General features: G+C 38.4%; 1 protein-coding gene across 1 annotated transcript in view; it reads right to left on the bottom strand.

Moving 5' to 3' along the window:
• MOCOS (molybdenum cofactor sulfurase) overlaps positions 1 to 15,400 on the bottom strand; it is a gene marked incomplete at both ends in the record, with an annotated part of 231,333 nt that overhangs the window by 18,171 nt on the left and 197,762 nt on the right. The window contains 2 exons of the mRNA XM_080340510.1: positions 2,411 to 2,492; positions 8,285 to 8,447. Coding sequence (XP_080196636.1) covers positions 2,411 to 2,492; positions 8,285 to 8,447 — 245 coding nt within the window. The remainder of the gene's footprint in view (positions 1 to 2,410; positions 2,493 to 8,284; positions 8,448 to 15,400) is intronic.

The raw sequence follows: 15,400 nt of genomic DNA, 5'->3' as shown, positions 1-15,400 counted from the left end.
ACTCATCTTCTTGTTATGTCATTTAGCTTCAGTGCACTACAGCTGGTCCCTCTAGGTAGGTAATTTATAGAACAAGAAACAAGGACAGCTGAAGTCTGAATATTGATCCCAAGGGATATAATACATACATTTACACACAACAGGCTCAGTTCACCTTGTTTTTAACTATGCCTTTGTCTTTTTCTACCACTTATACTCTTCCTTTAATCTCTTTGATATTGTGGCCTGTCAAAGAGGAGGCTGTATCCCTGCCTGTTTCAGTAGAACACTAACCTTGAGCATTAGGTTCTCCTACAACATCAATAACCTTAATATCACCAGCTTCTACTTGCACCTGTCCAGTTAGATATTATACTAGAAAGCCATGTCCCTCCGATGTGAGCAGCACATGCTGATGGACAGCCCCTACTGAGATGAAGGCCAACACTGATGAATTGCTTCACAAGGGAAATTTGGGCTCATTAAACTTTGGTGGCTGCTGTGAAATTAAACTTCCTCACATGAATGCTTGCAGATTCAACATCATGTGCTTTTCTCTGCTATCTCAGTGTAAATTCAGATTTAACACCTACGTCAACAGAACTGGATGAAACCACAGCGTCAGAGAGCAGAATTAATACGTGGAAAATGCCTTCTGTAGTGGTTTCTTTGGAATAAAAGCCTTTTAACAAGACTTTTGGTCCCACTGTTCACATCAGACACTTTGCAGAAAAGATCTCAGACCACAAATCACCTCCTGTCTTACTGCAGATGACTGTTTTGCTTCTATTTACATTTTTTGGCCCCGGAGGCTCCCCTGTGAAAACATGGGAACCTGATGCTGTTGGATCTCTGAGCAGCTTGGGAGCCTCATCAATGTTGTTCATTCATTCTGCCTTCCTTCCTGCTTTATTTGCTCATTACAGTCCACTCTGTGCAAATTGTCCTGCATCTCCCCTTTCTTTGTCATTCGATCCTTTTCTTCCTCCTCAGAGCTCTAAGCAGTTTCCCATGAAAATTTCCTATTTCATACATTAAAAATGACACAGTCAGTGACATGAAAGACAAGCTATAATAAATAGTATGGCAGTCACTTATATGCACAGAGAGAGGAATATAACCCAGGTTATTTTACAGCCTGTAATAGATGGGCTAACCATGGGGAGGCTAAGGATGAGTCAACACTAAGGGAAGTGGGACAGATGGTTAAAACAAATGACACTTGGGTGAATTCCACTACCTGAGAAAAATATACTTCTGAGAAAAAGATTCTCTTTATCATCTGAATAGCTAGTAGAAAAGAAGCAGAAGATAATTTCCTGCATGGATTCAGAGGGCAAATGGTCAGTCTGCTGGTTTGTTTGTGTGTTACCCTCAGGGAAGCAAATGTAAAAGGTTACAAAGAATTAATATACCTTGGTTAAAATAATAAAACAGTTTGGGTTGTAAGGGACCTTCAAAGGTCATCTAGTCCAACCCTCCTGCAATCTGCAGGGACATCTTCAATGAGATCAGGTTGCTCAGAGCTACGTCCAGCCTGGCCTTGAGTGTTTCCAGGGATGGGGCATTTACCACCTCTCTGGGTAACCTGTGCCAGCATTTTATCAGCCTCAAAGAAGATGTAAATCTGTAAGTGGCTCATGTAGTTGGTCTTACCAAGAGACTCGATGAAAAGAAATATAGTATGTAATGCAAATGTACATTAGGAAGGCACTTGATACACTGCCACTCAAAAAACTTAATGAGACTGGGAAGTACTTAGAAAATATGACGGATAAACACTTAAGTTCACTGATAAGAAATTAATTTATGCATAATGTTATATTTCACTGAAGTGGTATGTCTCTTGATTAGAGTTAATGTTATTTCACATATTCACCTGCAATCTTCCCAAGATTGTTAAGGGGACACTGATCATCATGGGCAGTCAAAACAAAATTAAAAAGGGTTGTAAATACGGAAAGCTGTTTATAATCTCAGTGAATTCTAGTAATTTTGAATCTGGACAGCATGAAATGGGCAAAGTTGCCTGCATGATCATGGTCAAATGTAGGAACTGAACTCTAGGGTCTTGCTGAGGCCCCCAGTTAGCATTTGGAAGTAACTGGGGACATCCTTCCTTTTTCTCAACCTTTCAGTAAGTTAAGTAAATATCTCCCTTATTCAAGTGAGTGCCAAGTCATCACAATCTCTTGTATTATCTTCTCCCCTCTTTTTAAATTTTATTATTTTTAGTGGTTTTTTACCAGACATGCTGGGCATGCCAGTTTACCTTCTTAAATCTGTCTTCTCCTGGTCCACTAAGTCATTCACTGCTTGTCACCGTCCCCCTCTTTTTGAAGGACTTTCACCTGTGTGTGTGTTTATCCAATCATGCCCTGAGTGTCACTGCAGTGATCTTCAGCTTCGGTTCCTCTCTGCTCTCACTCACCTGTGTGAACAGACTTTACTCTCATATATCACAGCCTCTTTTCCAGTATCTTCTTCTAGTGATATGGATATTGGGTCCATGCCTAGATGGGCAGAGAGCAAAACATAGTTAAAAAAAAAAAACAAAAACCAAACATTTATGCAGAAACACAAGGTCATGAAAAAAAGTTCTTATTTTTGCACCTGTTCACAATCACAGCAGCCTCCGAAATAGCATGTGACAAAAATCCTTTCTTTTTGCTAGAATTACACAATCTGCCTGCAGGTGGCTCCAAATGATAATGCAAAGAGCAATGTCTTCAGATGGCCTTGATACTCAAACCACACTAAGGAACATACAATTTCAGCTTTGAGTTACTTCATTCTCCGTGTATCTCAAGCAAAGAAACTGGCACAGAATTACTTCCTCAGTCATGGTTTTTGTTAAAAGGATGAGTTTACCACTGCTGTGGTCCCTGTAGCAAATCAGGAGATGAGGTTGATCACTGTTGCGTTGCTTTTTTTTGGAGTGATGCGATGGAGTGATCAGAAAGATGAAAGATGGAGGTGGGGTGGGGGAAGAGAAAGAAATATAACATGTCATAAAACTACAATAATTAAAAGATAAAATGTACGGAAAATGATAATGAGAGAATTATTCCCATCTGTCCACCTTTAAGTTTAAACCAGATGAGGAATCCCAGGTAATGATCTATGTTAACAGTTCTTCCATACTTATCTTGAACATGATGAGCCAAAGAGATGGAAAGGCTACTGTGACTTACTAGAACTAAAAGAAAAGCTGTACTATTTTCCTTTCTGTTAATTGAAAGCAATAACCTGAAATGACAAACAAAGGGTTTTAGTGTGTGGCTGCAATGAATCCAACTCATTTCCATTATGCTGCAACATATACCAGCAAGACTGATCTGTACCCTAGCTTTCTGTCAGCATGGTTCAATTTCACTCACTACTTCCTGTTTATATTATTGTAGTACAAACAAGAAACAAGCTCTACCAGCTTTGTGATATGGTGAAATCAAATGGTTTTATTCTCTTGTGAAGAACAATGAAACATAGCTCAGATTCACTATATTCCAGCTATCAGCTCTGTTATGTGTAGGTTTTCAATATTGAAAGAGTTCTACTCCTTTTTTAGCTAATGATGTTGGTATACTTCAGAAGAGAAGACAGAGGAGAAAAAGCTAGGCTCACTTCAGAAAATAAAACACATAAGTAATAAATGCGTTGAACTTGCTTGAAATAACCTGAAAAATAAGCCAATGTTATCATCTTATAAACTAGAACTAATGCTCTTGTTCTTTGAAAAAATTAAACATCAGCATCATTCCTTCTGGAAAAGAAGAGTTTGAAAGTTTTCATCCTGCATGTATCCTTAGTTGTTATATCTTTTACAAATTTTATCTAAGCAAGGCACAATCACAAAATTTCTTAAAATAGAGTCTCGGGGCTTTAAAAAGCCCTGCTTTTATACCCCAGCGATTGTATCACATTTTTATTGAACAGTACACATTTTACAGTGATGTTTAGGTCAGTTAAACACTGTTAATTACAATTTTATTCTATCTTAAGGCAAAAAAATAAAGCAGAATATTGCCAGTTACTAAAATGTAGAAGCTGTCATTCTCCATGGTCATTTGCTTCATAATAAAATTCACAGATGTGCTCACAGTATTAATATAAAAAAAAATTTGTTCTTGTCTTTATAGCTCCTATTTTCAGTCAATGAGAAGAATTAGAGGTCTGTTATTTCAATAGACTGAAATATAAACTATTCATGTATATTCTTTCATCAGTGTATGCACTTAATTCCCATTATTTTTATTGGCAGTAACACATGACTATTTGAAGGCATAATAAACTCCAGAAAGTGTAATTAGTTGCTCAGTTTTGTTAGCATCTTTCTACTCCAATATTTTAAAGGGCCTTCACAACACGCAAAATTTTTCCCTCTGTGCAGTGGTAAACTAATGCCCAACTTGCCAGAGTAATGCTGATGGTTAGCTAAAAGGGAAAGAGAGGAATTAAGTCTTCTAGAGAAATTCTCAGCTAAATTCAGTTTGGCTTACTTTTATGTCAGTCAGGAACAAGGACAGTGTAATCTGTGCCCCCACGTACTTAATGGACAAGAAGATTTCCCTTGATTCCCACTCCAGTAACACACAATCTAGAAATAAAGGCACTGGCTCCCGCCCATCTTTAAATTGCTGGGAGCCTAAACATTAACTCTTCAGTTGAGATACAAGAAGTTATCTTTCTCCACAGGGGCTTATTTAAAGTTACACCAATTTTCTCAAAGCAAGTTCTGTGATAGAAAGGGTTAGTTACACTCTTCATGTCAAAAGAAATACGAAACGCCTGTTAATAACCACATAGCCTAAGAAAATAATTCTGACAAAATTCAGAAATGTAGTTTCTCAGAATTAAAATCTCAGTCCCTCTACTGAAGTACAGTCAAGGAGAGGCCAAGCACAAGCCCTTCCTCTCCCTCTGCTCTCACCCTCCTCCTCAGGGATTGGGGGAACACTGGGAGTTCCCCAGCTGCCTTGCAAGCCAACTAATTTTGTGGGCATGCCAGGGAATGATTCTAAGTCTTAGAGCTGTTTTGGCCTTTTCTGGAGCCCCAGTCTGGTGTCTTTGCTACCCACAGGGACGTCAGGATCACACAGTCGGGTCAGTCAGACAGTGGCTCTGCCCATCTAAGGCTGGTTGTTAGACATGCTACAGAGCCACCCTACATGCAGGGGTCAAAGACAACACAAAGCGGAGTCTCAGCACATGGAAGATTCAGCAAAAGGCATTAAAGTAGTTACTGTCATGCTGACTATTTTATTTTGTTGGACAGAAAAGACATAGAATATTAAACCATATTGAAATAAAATAGCCAGAAACAAATTTTCCACTAATGAAAAGTTCTAGAGTGAAAGGAAAGTAAATGTCTGGAGGGGGAGACAGAACTGACTCACTGTGTTTTAGAAGTGGCACAGATAAAGTCTTCACCACAATCTAACAATGCAACAGTAAAAATATTCTTTAAGAATGCTGCATAATTCAGCTATGTGGGATTCATCCCACTGGGCTTTCGGCACTTACCAGAGGCCCCTAATCCAGCAGCAGGGTTGCCTTAGGCTCTCTCTTGTGGGAGAGAGACACCTCCAGACAGCAAAGCTCGCTCTAGATGGAGATCATTGCCACAGCCTGCTCTCAAAATGAGAAAAGCACAGATGACAGCAGAGAAACTGGTACAGAAAGCAGGCTGTTTACAGCATCCTTGCAGGGGGGCAGGAGGAAGACAGCTCGGCTGACTGCAGTTGTCACCCAGTCAGCTGGGAGCCGATGGGTTTTTGTGTTCTCTGGAGCCAGGGGATTCAGTAAACGTGCAGCTCAAAGCTTCAGGTCCTACAATAGCCACAAACTACTGACAGGCTGGAGAGAGTGGTGACAAAAGCAACAGTGATTGACATGGAATTCTCAAGAAAAATGTCAACTTATTAAATTAAATGTCTGCCATTAAATGATTTAAGTGGGAGACATAACAGTGATCCATGTATGTCGAGGGATAAAAGAAAAAAATAAAAATCTAACACCAACAAACAAACCATGTATTTACACTGCAGGTAACAAGAAAGAAAACAAAACAAATATTGGAACAACTTCCTACAGACTTATGTGCTCAGTTTTACCCTGTCAGTTCACATGTGTTCCCATCACTGTGCTGTTTTATGAGTAGTAATCTCTGGAATAGTCTCACCAAGAAAATGAGTGCCCTTATCTCACTGTCAAGCATTAAAAACACACCACAGGTTGAAAGTACATTATGAGAGTGAAAAATATCAGGACTATTACAAGAAGAAGGCTCACACCACCTTATGGGCTAAGACCACAGTACCTAGAGTCATATACAAAGAATGACTCCACTCTTACACACTGGCTGTATCAAAGCAGTTTATAAATAAATGCCGACCACATTTCTGTTAGAACACACTGGAGACGTAATCAATCACTTTGGGGTGGAAAAGTGATCCATAGACTTGGTCAATCACTTCTGCATGGAAACGGTTCCCACTTTCATAGGCAGAAAGGTGAATGATAGTGAAAATTCCAAAAATGACACAAAGTAAAATGTAGGATTTAAAGGTGAATTTCACCCTGGCACTATGGCAAGAGATTGTAAATCTTAGTGAAAAATGGCTTCCTTGACTGTCATTTTTATCTGAGAAAACTTCTTCCTGACTCTCTGAAGTATGTCAGCACAGATAGTATTGACAGGCAAACATACTAATGAATACGCACTTGTCTGAACAGTGTGGTACTAGCAAGGAAAATAATAAAGAACATACTTAGAAGAGCAGAATCAAAAGGCCTAACAGAGCTGAACCACTGAAAATGTGAAGGATAAATGGAGAAGGCTTGGACAAGACATCACATTGTGTCTGCAAGTAAGAGATACCAGCAGAAAGGAAGAAAGTTTGAAAGGAACTGAATTTCTCTATATAGTTCTGAAGCACTTGATGATTTAAAACTTGTGAGAGAAGGCTGTCTATGCAACTGTACTACAACAATTGGAGGTGCAAGGTGCTCCACATAGAAGTGTCATGAACTAACAATACACTTTCAAAGAAAGATTACAAAGGCAACAACAGAAAATAGCAGTGTTTGTGCCAGCCTAGAATCTCTAAGAAGAGACAAGATTGTGTTTGGGATCTGAAATACACACACAAAATCGCATGAGACTAGTGGAAGTACCCAAATGTCCATTTGATAAAGCTATTCCAGACAAACAAAATCAACCGGTCAGACTTAATTTTATGGAGAGTGCTCAGATGGCTGGAGAGGACAACAAGTGTAATATACAAACATAAAGGAGACTGTAGTTACAGATCCACTCCTATGGATTTCTAATAAAGGGTGAAAAATCTGAATATAGGTTCCTTTGCTTTGCTCTGGCTGCTGAAAATGTGGGCACATAGATTACTAATGGTTAAGACATAAAGGCTGAGTAAATGTTAGATACCAGGTAAATGATGAACACCATTCAGATACATGCAAACTTCACATTAATAATGACTTTTGTGGAATACAAACCTGTCCAGCATTCAGTGCTAACAGCACCGCTAGCGAAATAAATAATTTGCACCCTCAAGCAGCAACGGGCTTTCTGCAATACTTTCCATATTTTTTCTTTTTTTCCCCCCTCAGCAGAGAATAAGAAAGCTTTGTGATGAATCCAGAGAAGCCCAAGCATCATGAAATATTTGCCTCCTAGTACAAGCATTTAACTTAGTACAAGCATTTAACTGAGCTAAATAATGCCCAGTACTTATTTTAATTCATACTAATTTCCACTGAAGACTCTACCCCTCTAGTCCCACAGCTGGAAGAAGGAGGAGAGTTATAAAATGGGAAGGTCTTTGGCCAGGGTGTTTGATACTAGACTCCTAATCCTTTACCTTTGCAGCAATAACAGTCCCTTCAGGCTGATGAACTTCATGCTTTTGCCAAGAAAATTTGGACTAGATGATCCCTGTGGCCCCTTCTGATCTGGTATTCCATAATTCTATGTTTTGTGATGTGGAGAGATAGACTTGTCAGCAAATTTCCACATCTGTCAATTGATTACTCCTTCCTGGAGCATCCACTTTATGATTGCACATAGTGAGTCACTGTCTACTCTCTGCCCATCCCAAAAAGCTAGGAGACTAGCAGGGCTGTATATCACAGCCTAGGCTTTCTTTGCCCACAGCTGGTAACAGAATTTGTCTCTGAAGTCAGCAAGCATACACAGCATTCAATAGCTCGATAGGTGCATGCAGGTATCTCAGTCTAGAAGTTTGACACAAATAATGAAGGGAAGAAAAGGATATTGGTTACTAACCTTCTGCCTGGATGAGCATAACCTTTTTCTTCAGGTCAATTGAGGGATTTACCAGACACAAACTCGGCTCCTGTTTTTGAGTCACACAGACTCCATTCTGGTTTACAATCATCCAGTTACGGTCATACAGCAAACCTTGGTTTCCCACTGGCCATTCTGTAACCTGGAAAAGCATCAAGAGGGGATACAAAGGTTTAGAAAATGTTATCTGCATTAAGAGATAATGCTGAAGAGAGAGGGGAAAAAAAACAATAATGAAGACTTTGAAATCAGGAAAACTTGTGCAAGACAATGTCAGCCTTTTAATAAGAGAAACCTTAATTGTAAATCAAAGATAAAACAACGCTGCACAAAGAGGACAAAACAAAATGGAGTTACTATAATTTGTCACATATTATCATACACTTTAACAGATCTGTGAGAATAAACAACCTCTGAAACACTCTAAAAACTGCTTTCAGTTTTATACTAATCCATTTCCAGGACTTTTCCCCCAACACTTCTCTTTTAATTTACAAAGCATGGACATCTCATGGGAGTTGTATGAATTAAGTCAAAACCAGCCAATCAACCAACCAAAAGCCAGAAAAATGCAAAATTAAAAATTCAAAATTCTGAAAAAAAGCTTCAATAATTTTCATAAAACTAGAACCACTTTATCAATGAATCCACTTGAGAAAACCTCCACCACTGAGGTTTCTGGTTTAGCTAGGAGCAGAACAGTTTCTCCAGATTCCCTTACAACAAAACACATTGTCTTCTTCGCTATCTGCTCTTCCATTACTTCTATAACACTCTTTATATTCAATAGCCTATACAAGCACATTGTCCTTGCTTTCATGTACATTTTTCTGGTGAAAAGAACATCTGTTACTGATGCTACACAGATGGTAATCTTGAAATCCAAAAAGAGAGCAATTTTAGTAATGCCTTTGGGTGATATTAATAACTGCTTTCTCCTTCAGAATGTTAAAATATTAATACCATTCTTTCAACATAAAGCTGGGTATTTGAACATATTGCTTCAACTCATGCATGATTTCTAGTCATAGTTGAGTATGGAGGAGAGTTAACTACAGCTGCACTTTGTTGAATTCTTGTACAGAAGCTTAGTGCAGCTCATGTGAACTAACTAGCAAAAGACTTTAGCAAAAAATATCGAGAAAAAGGTATGTCTGGCACAGCCTGATGGTCTGAAGAAAAGCATGGCTGGAAGCACTGGTTAGATTAATTACAAATCACACTTTTGTTTAGCATGTGCTCTATCTAAAACCCCATAGAACCACAATATCACATTCTTGTAAACTTTTCCAGGTTTTATAGGAGTCTGCAGCAGTAGCTTGACCCTGACAGACGGACTAGAGAAAGCTGACAGCAGGCAGTCTGAAACGAAAATTTTAAGCATTAAAGCTGACCCTTAAATAATCTGGCCACACTGCGACCAACTGTATTGAATACAGAAAATACATAGAAAAAAAATAAATATAAGAAATGTGTTTTGTCAGCCTACTTGATATATAATATTCTTTGGCAGTTTTTTAAGTAAGTGTGGATGAAAAATTCCATCAGAAATTGAAACTTTAGATCTGACAGTGTCATCTGAAACCATGTTTTCTAAACACCTCAAACTGCTAGCACCTCAATGATGTGAACCTTTGCTTTGTCTTTTTAGGAAAAAAATAATAGCCCAAAGACCACAATATCAGCTGAAGAACAGACTTTTGTCCTTCCTGGAAATTATACTTTGGAAAGGCCGGTATTTTTTCGTTATCCTGTATAGTTAAATTACAAGATGCATTTCAACAGCTGGTGATCATCTAAGAGCTGTCGGAATTTCCTGCTAACAAATTTCCCTTCCCAAATAGAAGATCACATCTTCCCACAGATCCAACAGATCTTTACAAGATTTGCAAGACATAACAAGTAGAATAAACTAAAAGAGCAGAAAAATAGAAAAAGAGCATGGAGACAATGATTCTTAGCTCCTTATTGTAACATTCAGTTGTTTTGGATCCACTTCAGGACAGCAATCTTATTCAGGAAACAGCTTAAGTGTTTGCTTACCCTTCACTGAAGGTAAGAGGTTTTATGAGCAAAACAAACCATCTTCCCTTTAATTAGAGCTTCAGCTAATGCTCATACACTGATAGGCATTGTGGGGAAAGCTCAGCTGCCTAGGTAGCAGATCCTTGGAAATAATCAACACTTTCCATTCAAAATGCCTCTGGTAGGTCCAAAATAATGGAAAGGATGAAATGCAGCACATGACTATGGGCCCTCAGCCCATTTTTCTCCTTTCTATTGCCGTTGGGATAAGAATTGTACATACACTTGTCCAGCAGTGAGTCCCTGTCCTCTCATGGAAGTCCCTCATACACAGTTAAGTGTCCTACTTCTTCTCCACTTTTCAATTTACTGCATTGCATATGTTGCTAGGACCCCAATAAATACAGTTGCAGCAACAAAATAACAGTATACCCTGCCTTGATCAGAGAGTCCAAGGCAATCGTGAAACAGTCAGAGCTGGTTTGTTGCTAATACTGATGCTGAAGATGAGCATGGAAGAACATATACGTTGCTATTCATAGAACATATACGTTGCTATTCGTAGCACTTTGCCATGTGACCTGTGAAGACCACCTCCTGCCACTATTTCGAAGAGGCTGCAGGGATTGTTAAATGACTGCAAGCAAATTCTGCCTGCTCTCCTTTCACTTGAGACACGAGAAGAGTGGTCCAATTTGGCGCTCTTGGATTACAGCTGAACTGAATGCCCAGGGCTAACAGGAATGACACAGGCTGCAAAGACATTCCACATTCTGGTGGACCAGCAGCAGGACATCAATCAGGGCACTCTCATGTCACTAAATACTCATATTCAGATAATCAGTACAGTGAAGCAAAGCAACGATTGAAGCTTACTGTGTAGCAAAATAAACGAGATTAGTGTACATTGCAGTAAGCAATACTGTATTACGTAGCTTCTAACTTGATTCCCTGAAGTTGTCTCACCAGCTCTGACTACTGAGACAAATTAGAAGGGGGATGACAGAAAGAAATGAGGGATGCCATGATTTTACTGATAGATGCGAGTATACACCTTCATTCCCAGCATGGCAGGTGGGCTAATCATCCAACATACGGTCTTGTTATTACCAAGGATCATTGCATAGCACAGCCAGTACACAATATTATCCTAACCGCTTTAGTCCATTTTTCTTCTTGCAATGGTAAAATACTCATTGCAAAAACATGTTTTTGTTTTTCTTTTTCAGAATTTTCTTTAAAACATTTGGGCTGCATTTTTTTCATAGCTCACAGTAATGTCATCATGAAGGCTAACACAGTCTTTGAAGACATTAAAAGAACCACTGAATAGGTTTTAAATTAGGCAAGTTTAAAAATGTTAGTGGTCTTACATATAATTTATCCACTGTTCAGTAGGAATTTGCATTGTATTTTAAAATAAAAGCTAATTTGTCTTCTGTGTTGAGATGCAATTTTTATACTCTGAAATCCACCACACAAATAATAAAGTTATTAATGTTTAAAATCCTAACCTTTTTCACTGGGCACACTACATTATGTAATTATGCAAAATTCATCGACATGAGAGATGTTCATATTTAAAAATGCATGTTTAAAAGACATTTTGTCATTAGAAAAAAAGGAAAAAAAGTGGTCTGGGATAGAGGTTACTCCTCTCTTCTGCTTCTCTCTGTTTAATAAAATAATTGTAGGGAAAAGAAAGAGCATTTAAGAAACTGAGTTAGAATATTTTGCTCTCTGCTTTCTGCACCATGGGTACAAACCCCATGGGACAATACCAAACAGAAACCATCCTGTGGCCAGGAACATGTTATGAAATGCGCATTCTGTAGGAACTAACCAACCTGTAGTGAGCTGATGTTCTTCATGCCAAGCTTCATCCTCCCAGGTGCCAAAGGTCTCTGCACTCTCATTTTCTCTGGAGGTCAAGCACCTCCCATACTAAAACACTTTAGAGCTGAGAAATCAGAGTTCAGGAGAGGAGGAGATTATGTGACTCTAAAGAGATCAAAGAGCTGTGAGTTTGTACTCATATCTGCACTGAGTTTGTCCTCCCTCCACTAAGGAAGTCATTTACCCTGGAAGCAGTAAGTCAGCAGGCAGACTTCACTGGCAGACGGGCTGGGTCCCGCACACACAGTAAGCTGGAGTTTTCCACTGCACATATTATTTTAGGTAAGTGTAAGTGATCATGTACTTACAATAAAACCCATTTACTACACACACTAGAGATCCGACCTCCAGTACCAGCTGGAGGCCTGCACTTGAACTTACAAATCTGTGAGATTCTGATCTCAAGTATCCAAGTACAAGATGAGTGAATTTATTGCCTCCAAGTATCTAACCACTTTTACCTTTCCACATAATCTACCTTAGAGCTGCCATATAACTGAGAAAAAGGAGATAAATATTTTAATTGGGAAAATATTTTTCTAATTTTCCAATAACTACAAGCCATCTAAATGTATTTCAGATTTAAAATATGAAACTGAATTACAATTCTTGGCTTCTAACTGAAGATCAAGGAAACTACAAGCTATATGATTATTACTTTGGAACTTTATGAGTTTCCTAAAGTAAGAAGATAATGTAATGAAGTGTGAGGTCTGTATGACAAAGACCACTAAGAGACTTGCAAAGGAATTCTCTTCTGTGGGATTCAGTCTTTTCATGACAAAGCCTAGAAATGCTGGCATAATCAATATTTCAAAAGGCAAAATGATTTTCAGGATTTGATTCCATTTAATTGTGGTACAGTTTCTCTAGCATGTCTTGCTTCAAACTCCAGTGCTGTGTGGTATGGGTTATTTTCCTTTTCAAGGTGATACAGGCTGAAGTTGTAGTAGTGACACACACAGACTTGTGGAGGGTGACGCACTCTGCAGTTAGTGATGATACAGGTTCTGGCAGCGCTGGCTTTCTCTTCTACTCTTAGCCATCAACTAGAGATCAACTCACTGCTTGATTTAGAATGGGATAAACTGATTTTTAAAGCTCATTACAAATGGGGGGCTGTAAGTTGCTGTTTGCACCTCTTCCATAGGCAGACAATCAGATTGATGGATCTTTCACAGGCTGGTTACACATGTACAACAGGTCTAGAAGTGTCACTTAGACCTTTGGGAACAAAAACCTGAAGAATGCCTGGTGGACAGGAAGAAGATCATGAAAGCAAACACATTTTCTTTGGGGATTTACTTCAATATTGAAAATAATGAAAATCAATCAATCTTTTGGCTACATCTCCTGGCTGGCTCTCTTTGTGCATTGAAAGTACTTTTTCATCATATTGATTAGGTCAGCTTCTACTGTTCTTTCACATGTACTCATGTATCTTCTATGAACTAAGTGAAAATGCACAAAAAATGCTCTTTGAGAAGAGGAGCAGAATTAAATGTTATTGGTAGAGAACTTCCAGTCCCTTGCAATACCATATACTAAAACCAGTATATATTTAATTATATATTACTCTTCGGCAATACAGGCTCTGACTGTTCTTAGCTTACTGGGTTCTACTGTGGTTGATACTTTGCTATAAAAAAAAATCAAACCAGAATACACTAGAATTCAAAAATTATTCTAGGCATGCAAAACTAAACCTCATAATATCATTACAATTTTAATATCTGTATTTTTAAACTATTCAGACCAGCTAGTGTTAGCTGTGCAATCCAAGTTGCCTTGGATTCCCCCTGTAGTCAATGGAAAGAGACAGAAATATTCAGCAACAATTCCTTTTCCTACTGCAGATGCCTATTTAATGATAAGATGAATTAGCAGGCATCCATCTCTCCCTGCTTACAGAATAGTATCTACTTTTGGAGGGGTAAGTTGAGGTGAGATGAACCCTGCTTTCACGCTAGACCCATTAACAAGTGCCTGCCACAAGAAGCACGCATGGCGAACAGGGATTTTCCACCTCCATATAAAATTGCAGGTCCATCTGCCAGGGAGTCTCAGGTTCATACGAATTTATCACCTGGAGTCGTTTCCCCTCACAGAGCTTGAAGAGAAGAAACCTGGTTCAGCTTGTGGGGAAACATAAGCTGTCTTTCATGCTGAGGTATGTCTTACCTGCTCCTGGGCACAATCACTTCAAAGCCTTCCTAGCACGGAATGTTGTGGTGTGTTTCTCACAACACCAGCCTGCACGTTAAAAATAGAATTTTACCTCAAAGGGGCCTGAACACTGACACAACATATTTCAGCAGCTTCTGTAGTGGGCTTCTGTAATACAGCTATAGGAAGTGCAACACTTAAAGAAAGGTTAAAACATTTTCACATGAAATGTGGGATTACTTTGATTTTCTAAACAGTTTGCTTTAGTGGGAGGTTAATAAGAGGTAGAAATTGTTTCTTCAGGTCTCACTCAATACTCAAGATTGTGCCTCTGAATTAAGGACATCATAAACCAAACCAAATTTTAAAATACAGATGTTTCATTGATCATTTAACAGTCTTTGATTTAATTCATCAGCCTCTTTTTGCATTAAGTAAAAAAAAAAAAAAATCACAATCAAATCATCTGAGAAGTCATATTTTAAATTCAGGTGATTTGTTGCTGGATTTGACCCCAATTTTCTTCAGATATGAGACCGTGACCTACACCAGCAAGTTTTCATAGGGAAAGTTATACTGTTATTGACAGTCATTAAATCACTTGCCAGTATGGTACTGAGCAGAGTCACATTTTAGGTCATGTGTGGGTCATACACCTATTTCATCATGCATTATTAAAAAAGAAAAAAAAAGCCACAGCTAAGGTGATGATATTATTAACTTGGTAAAAAAGCAATTAAAGTCTTCAAAGAGTGAACTTTCAAATACTGCAGCAACACTTAAATGTCATATTTCTGTTGCAAATGTAATTTTAATGATAACATTTCTTTGTAATGTAAATCAGCCTCCTCTCAATTATAACATGTTAATCAAGTTATTTCTCAATTGCTTCCTACCCATCAATGCCCACAAGTCCATCACGTCAGTCCATAAAAGCATACTAATTACTTGATTATATTTTAGTCAAGTTTTGCAAATCCAACTATTTTCTTTGAGAGTATATGTTAT

This window comes from Nesoenas mayeri (genome assembly GCF_963082525.1).
Source record: "Nesoenas mayeri genome assembly, chromosome: 2".
Taxonomy (NCBI): domain Eukaryota; kingdom Metazoa; phylum Chordata; class Aves; order Columbiformes; family Columbidae; genus Nesoenas; species Nesoenas mayeri.
This window is presented reverse-complemented; position numbering and strand designations above follow the sequence as displayed.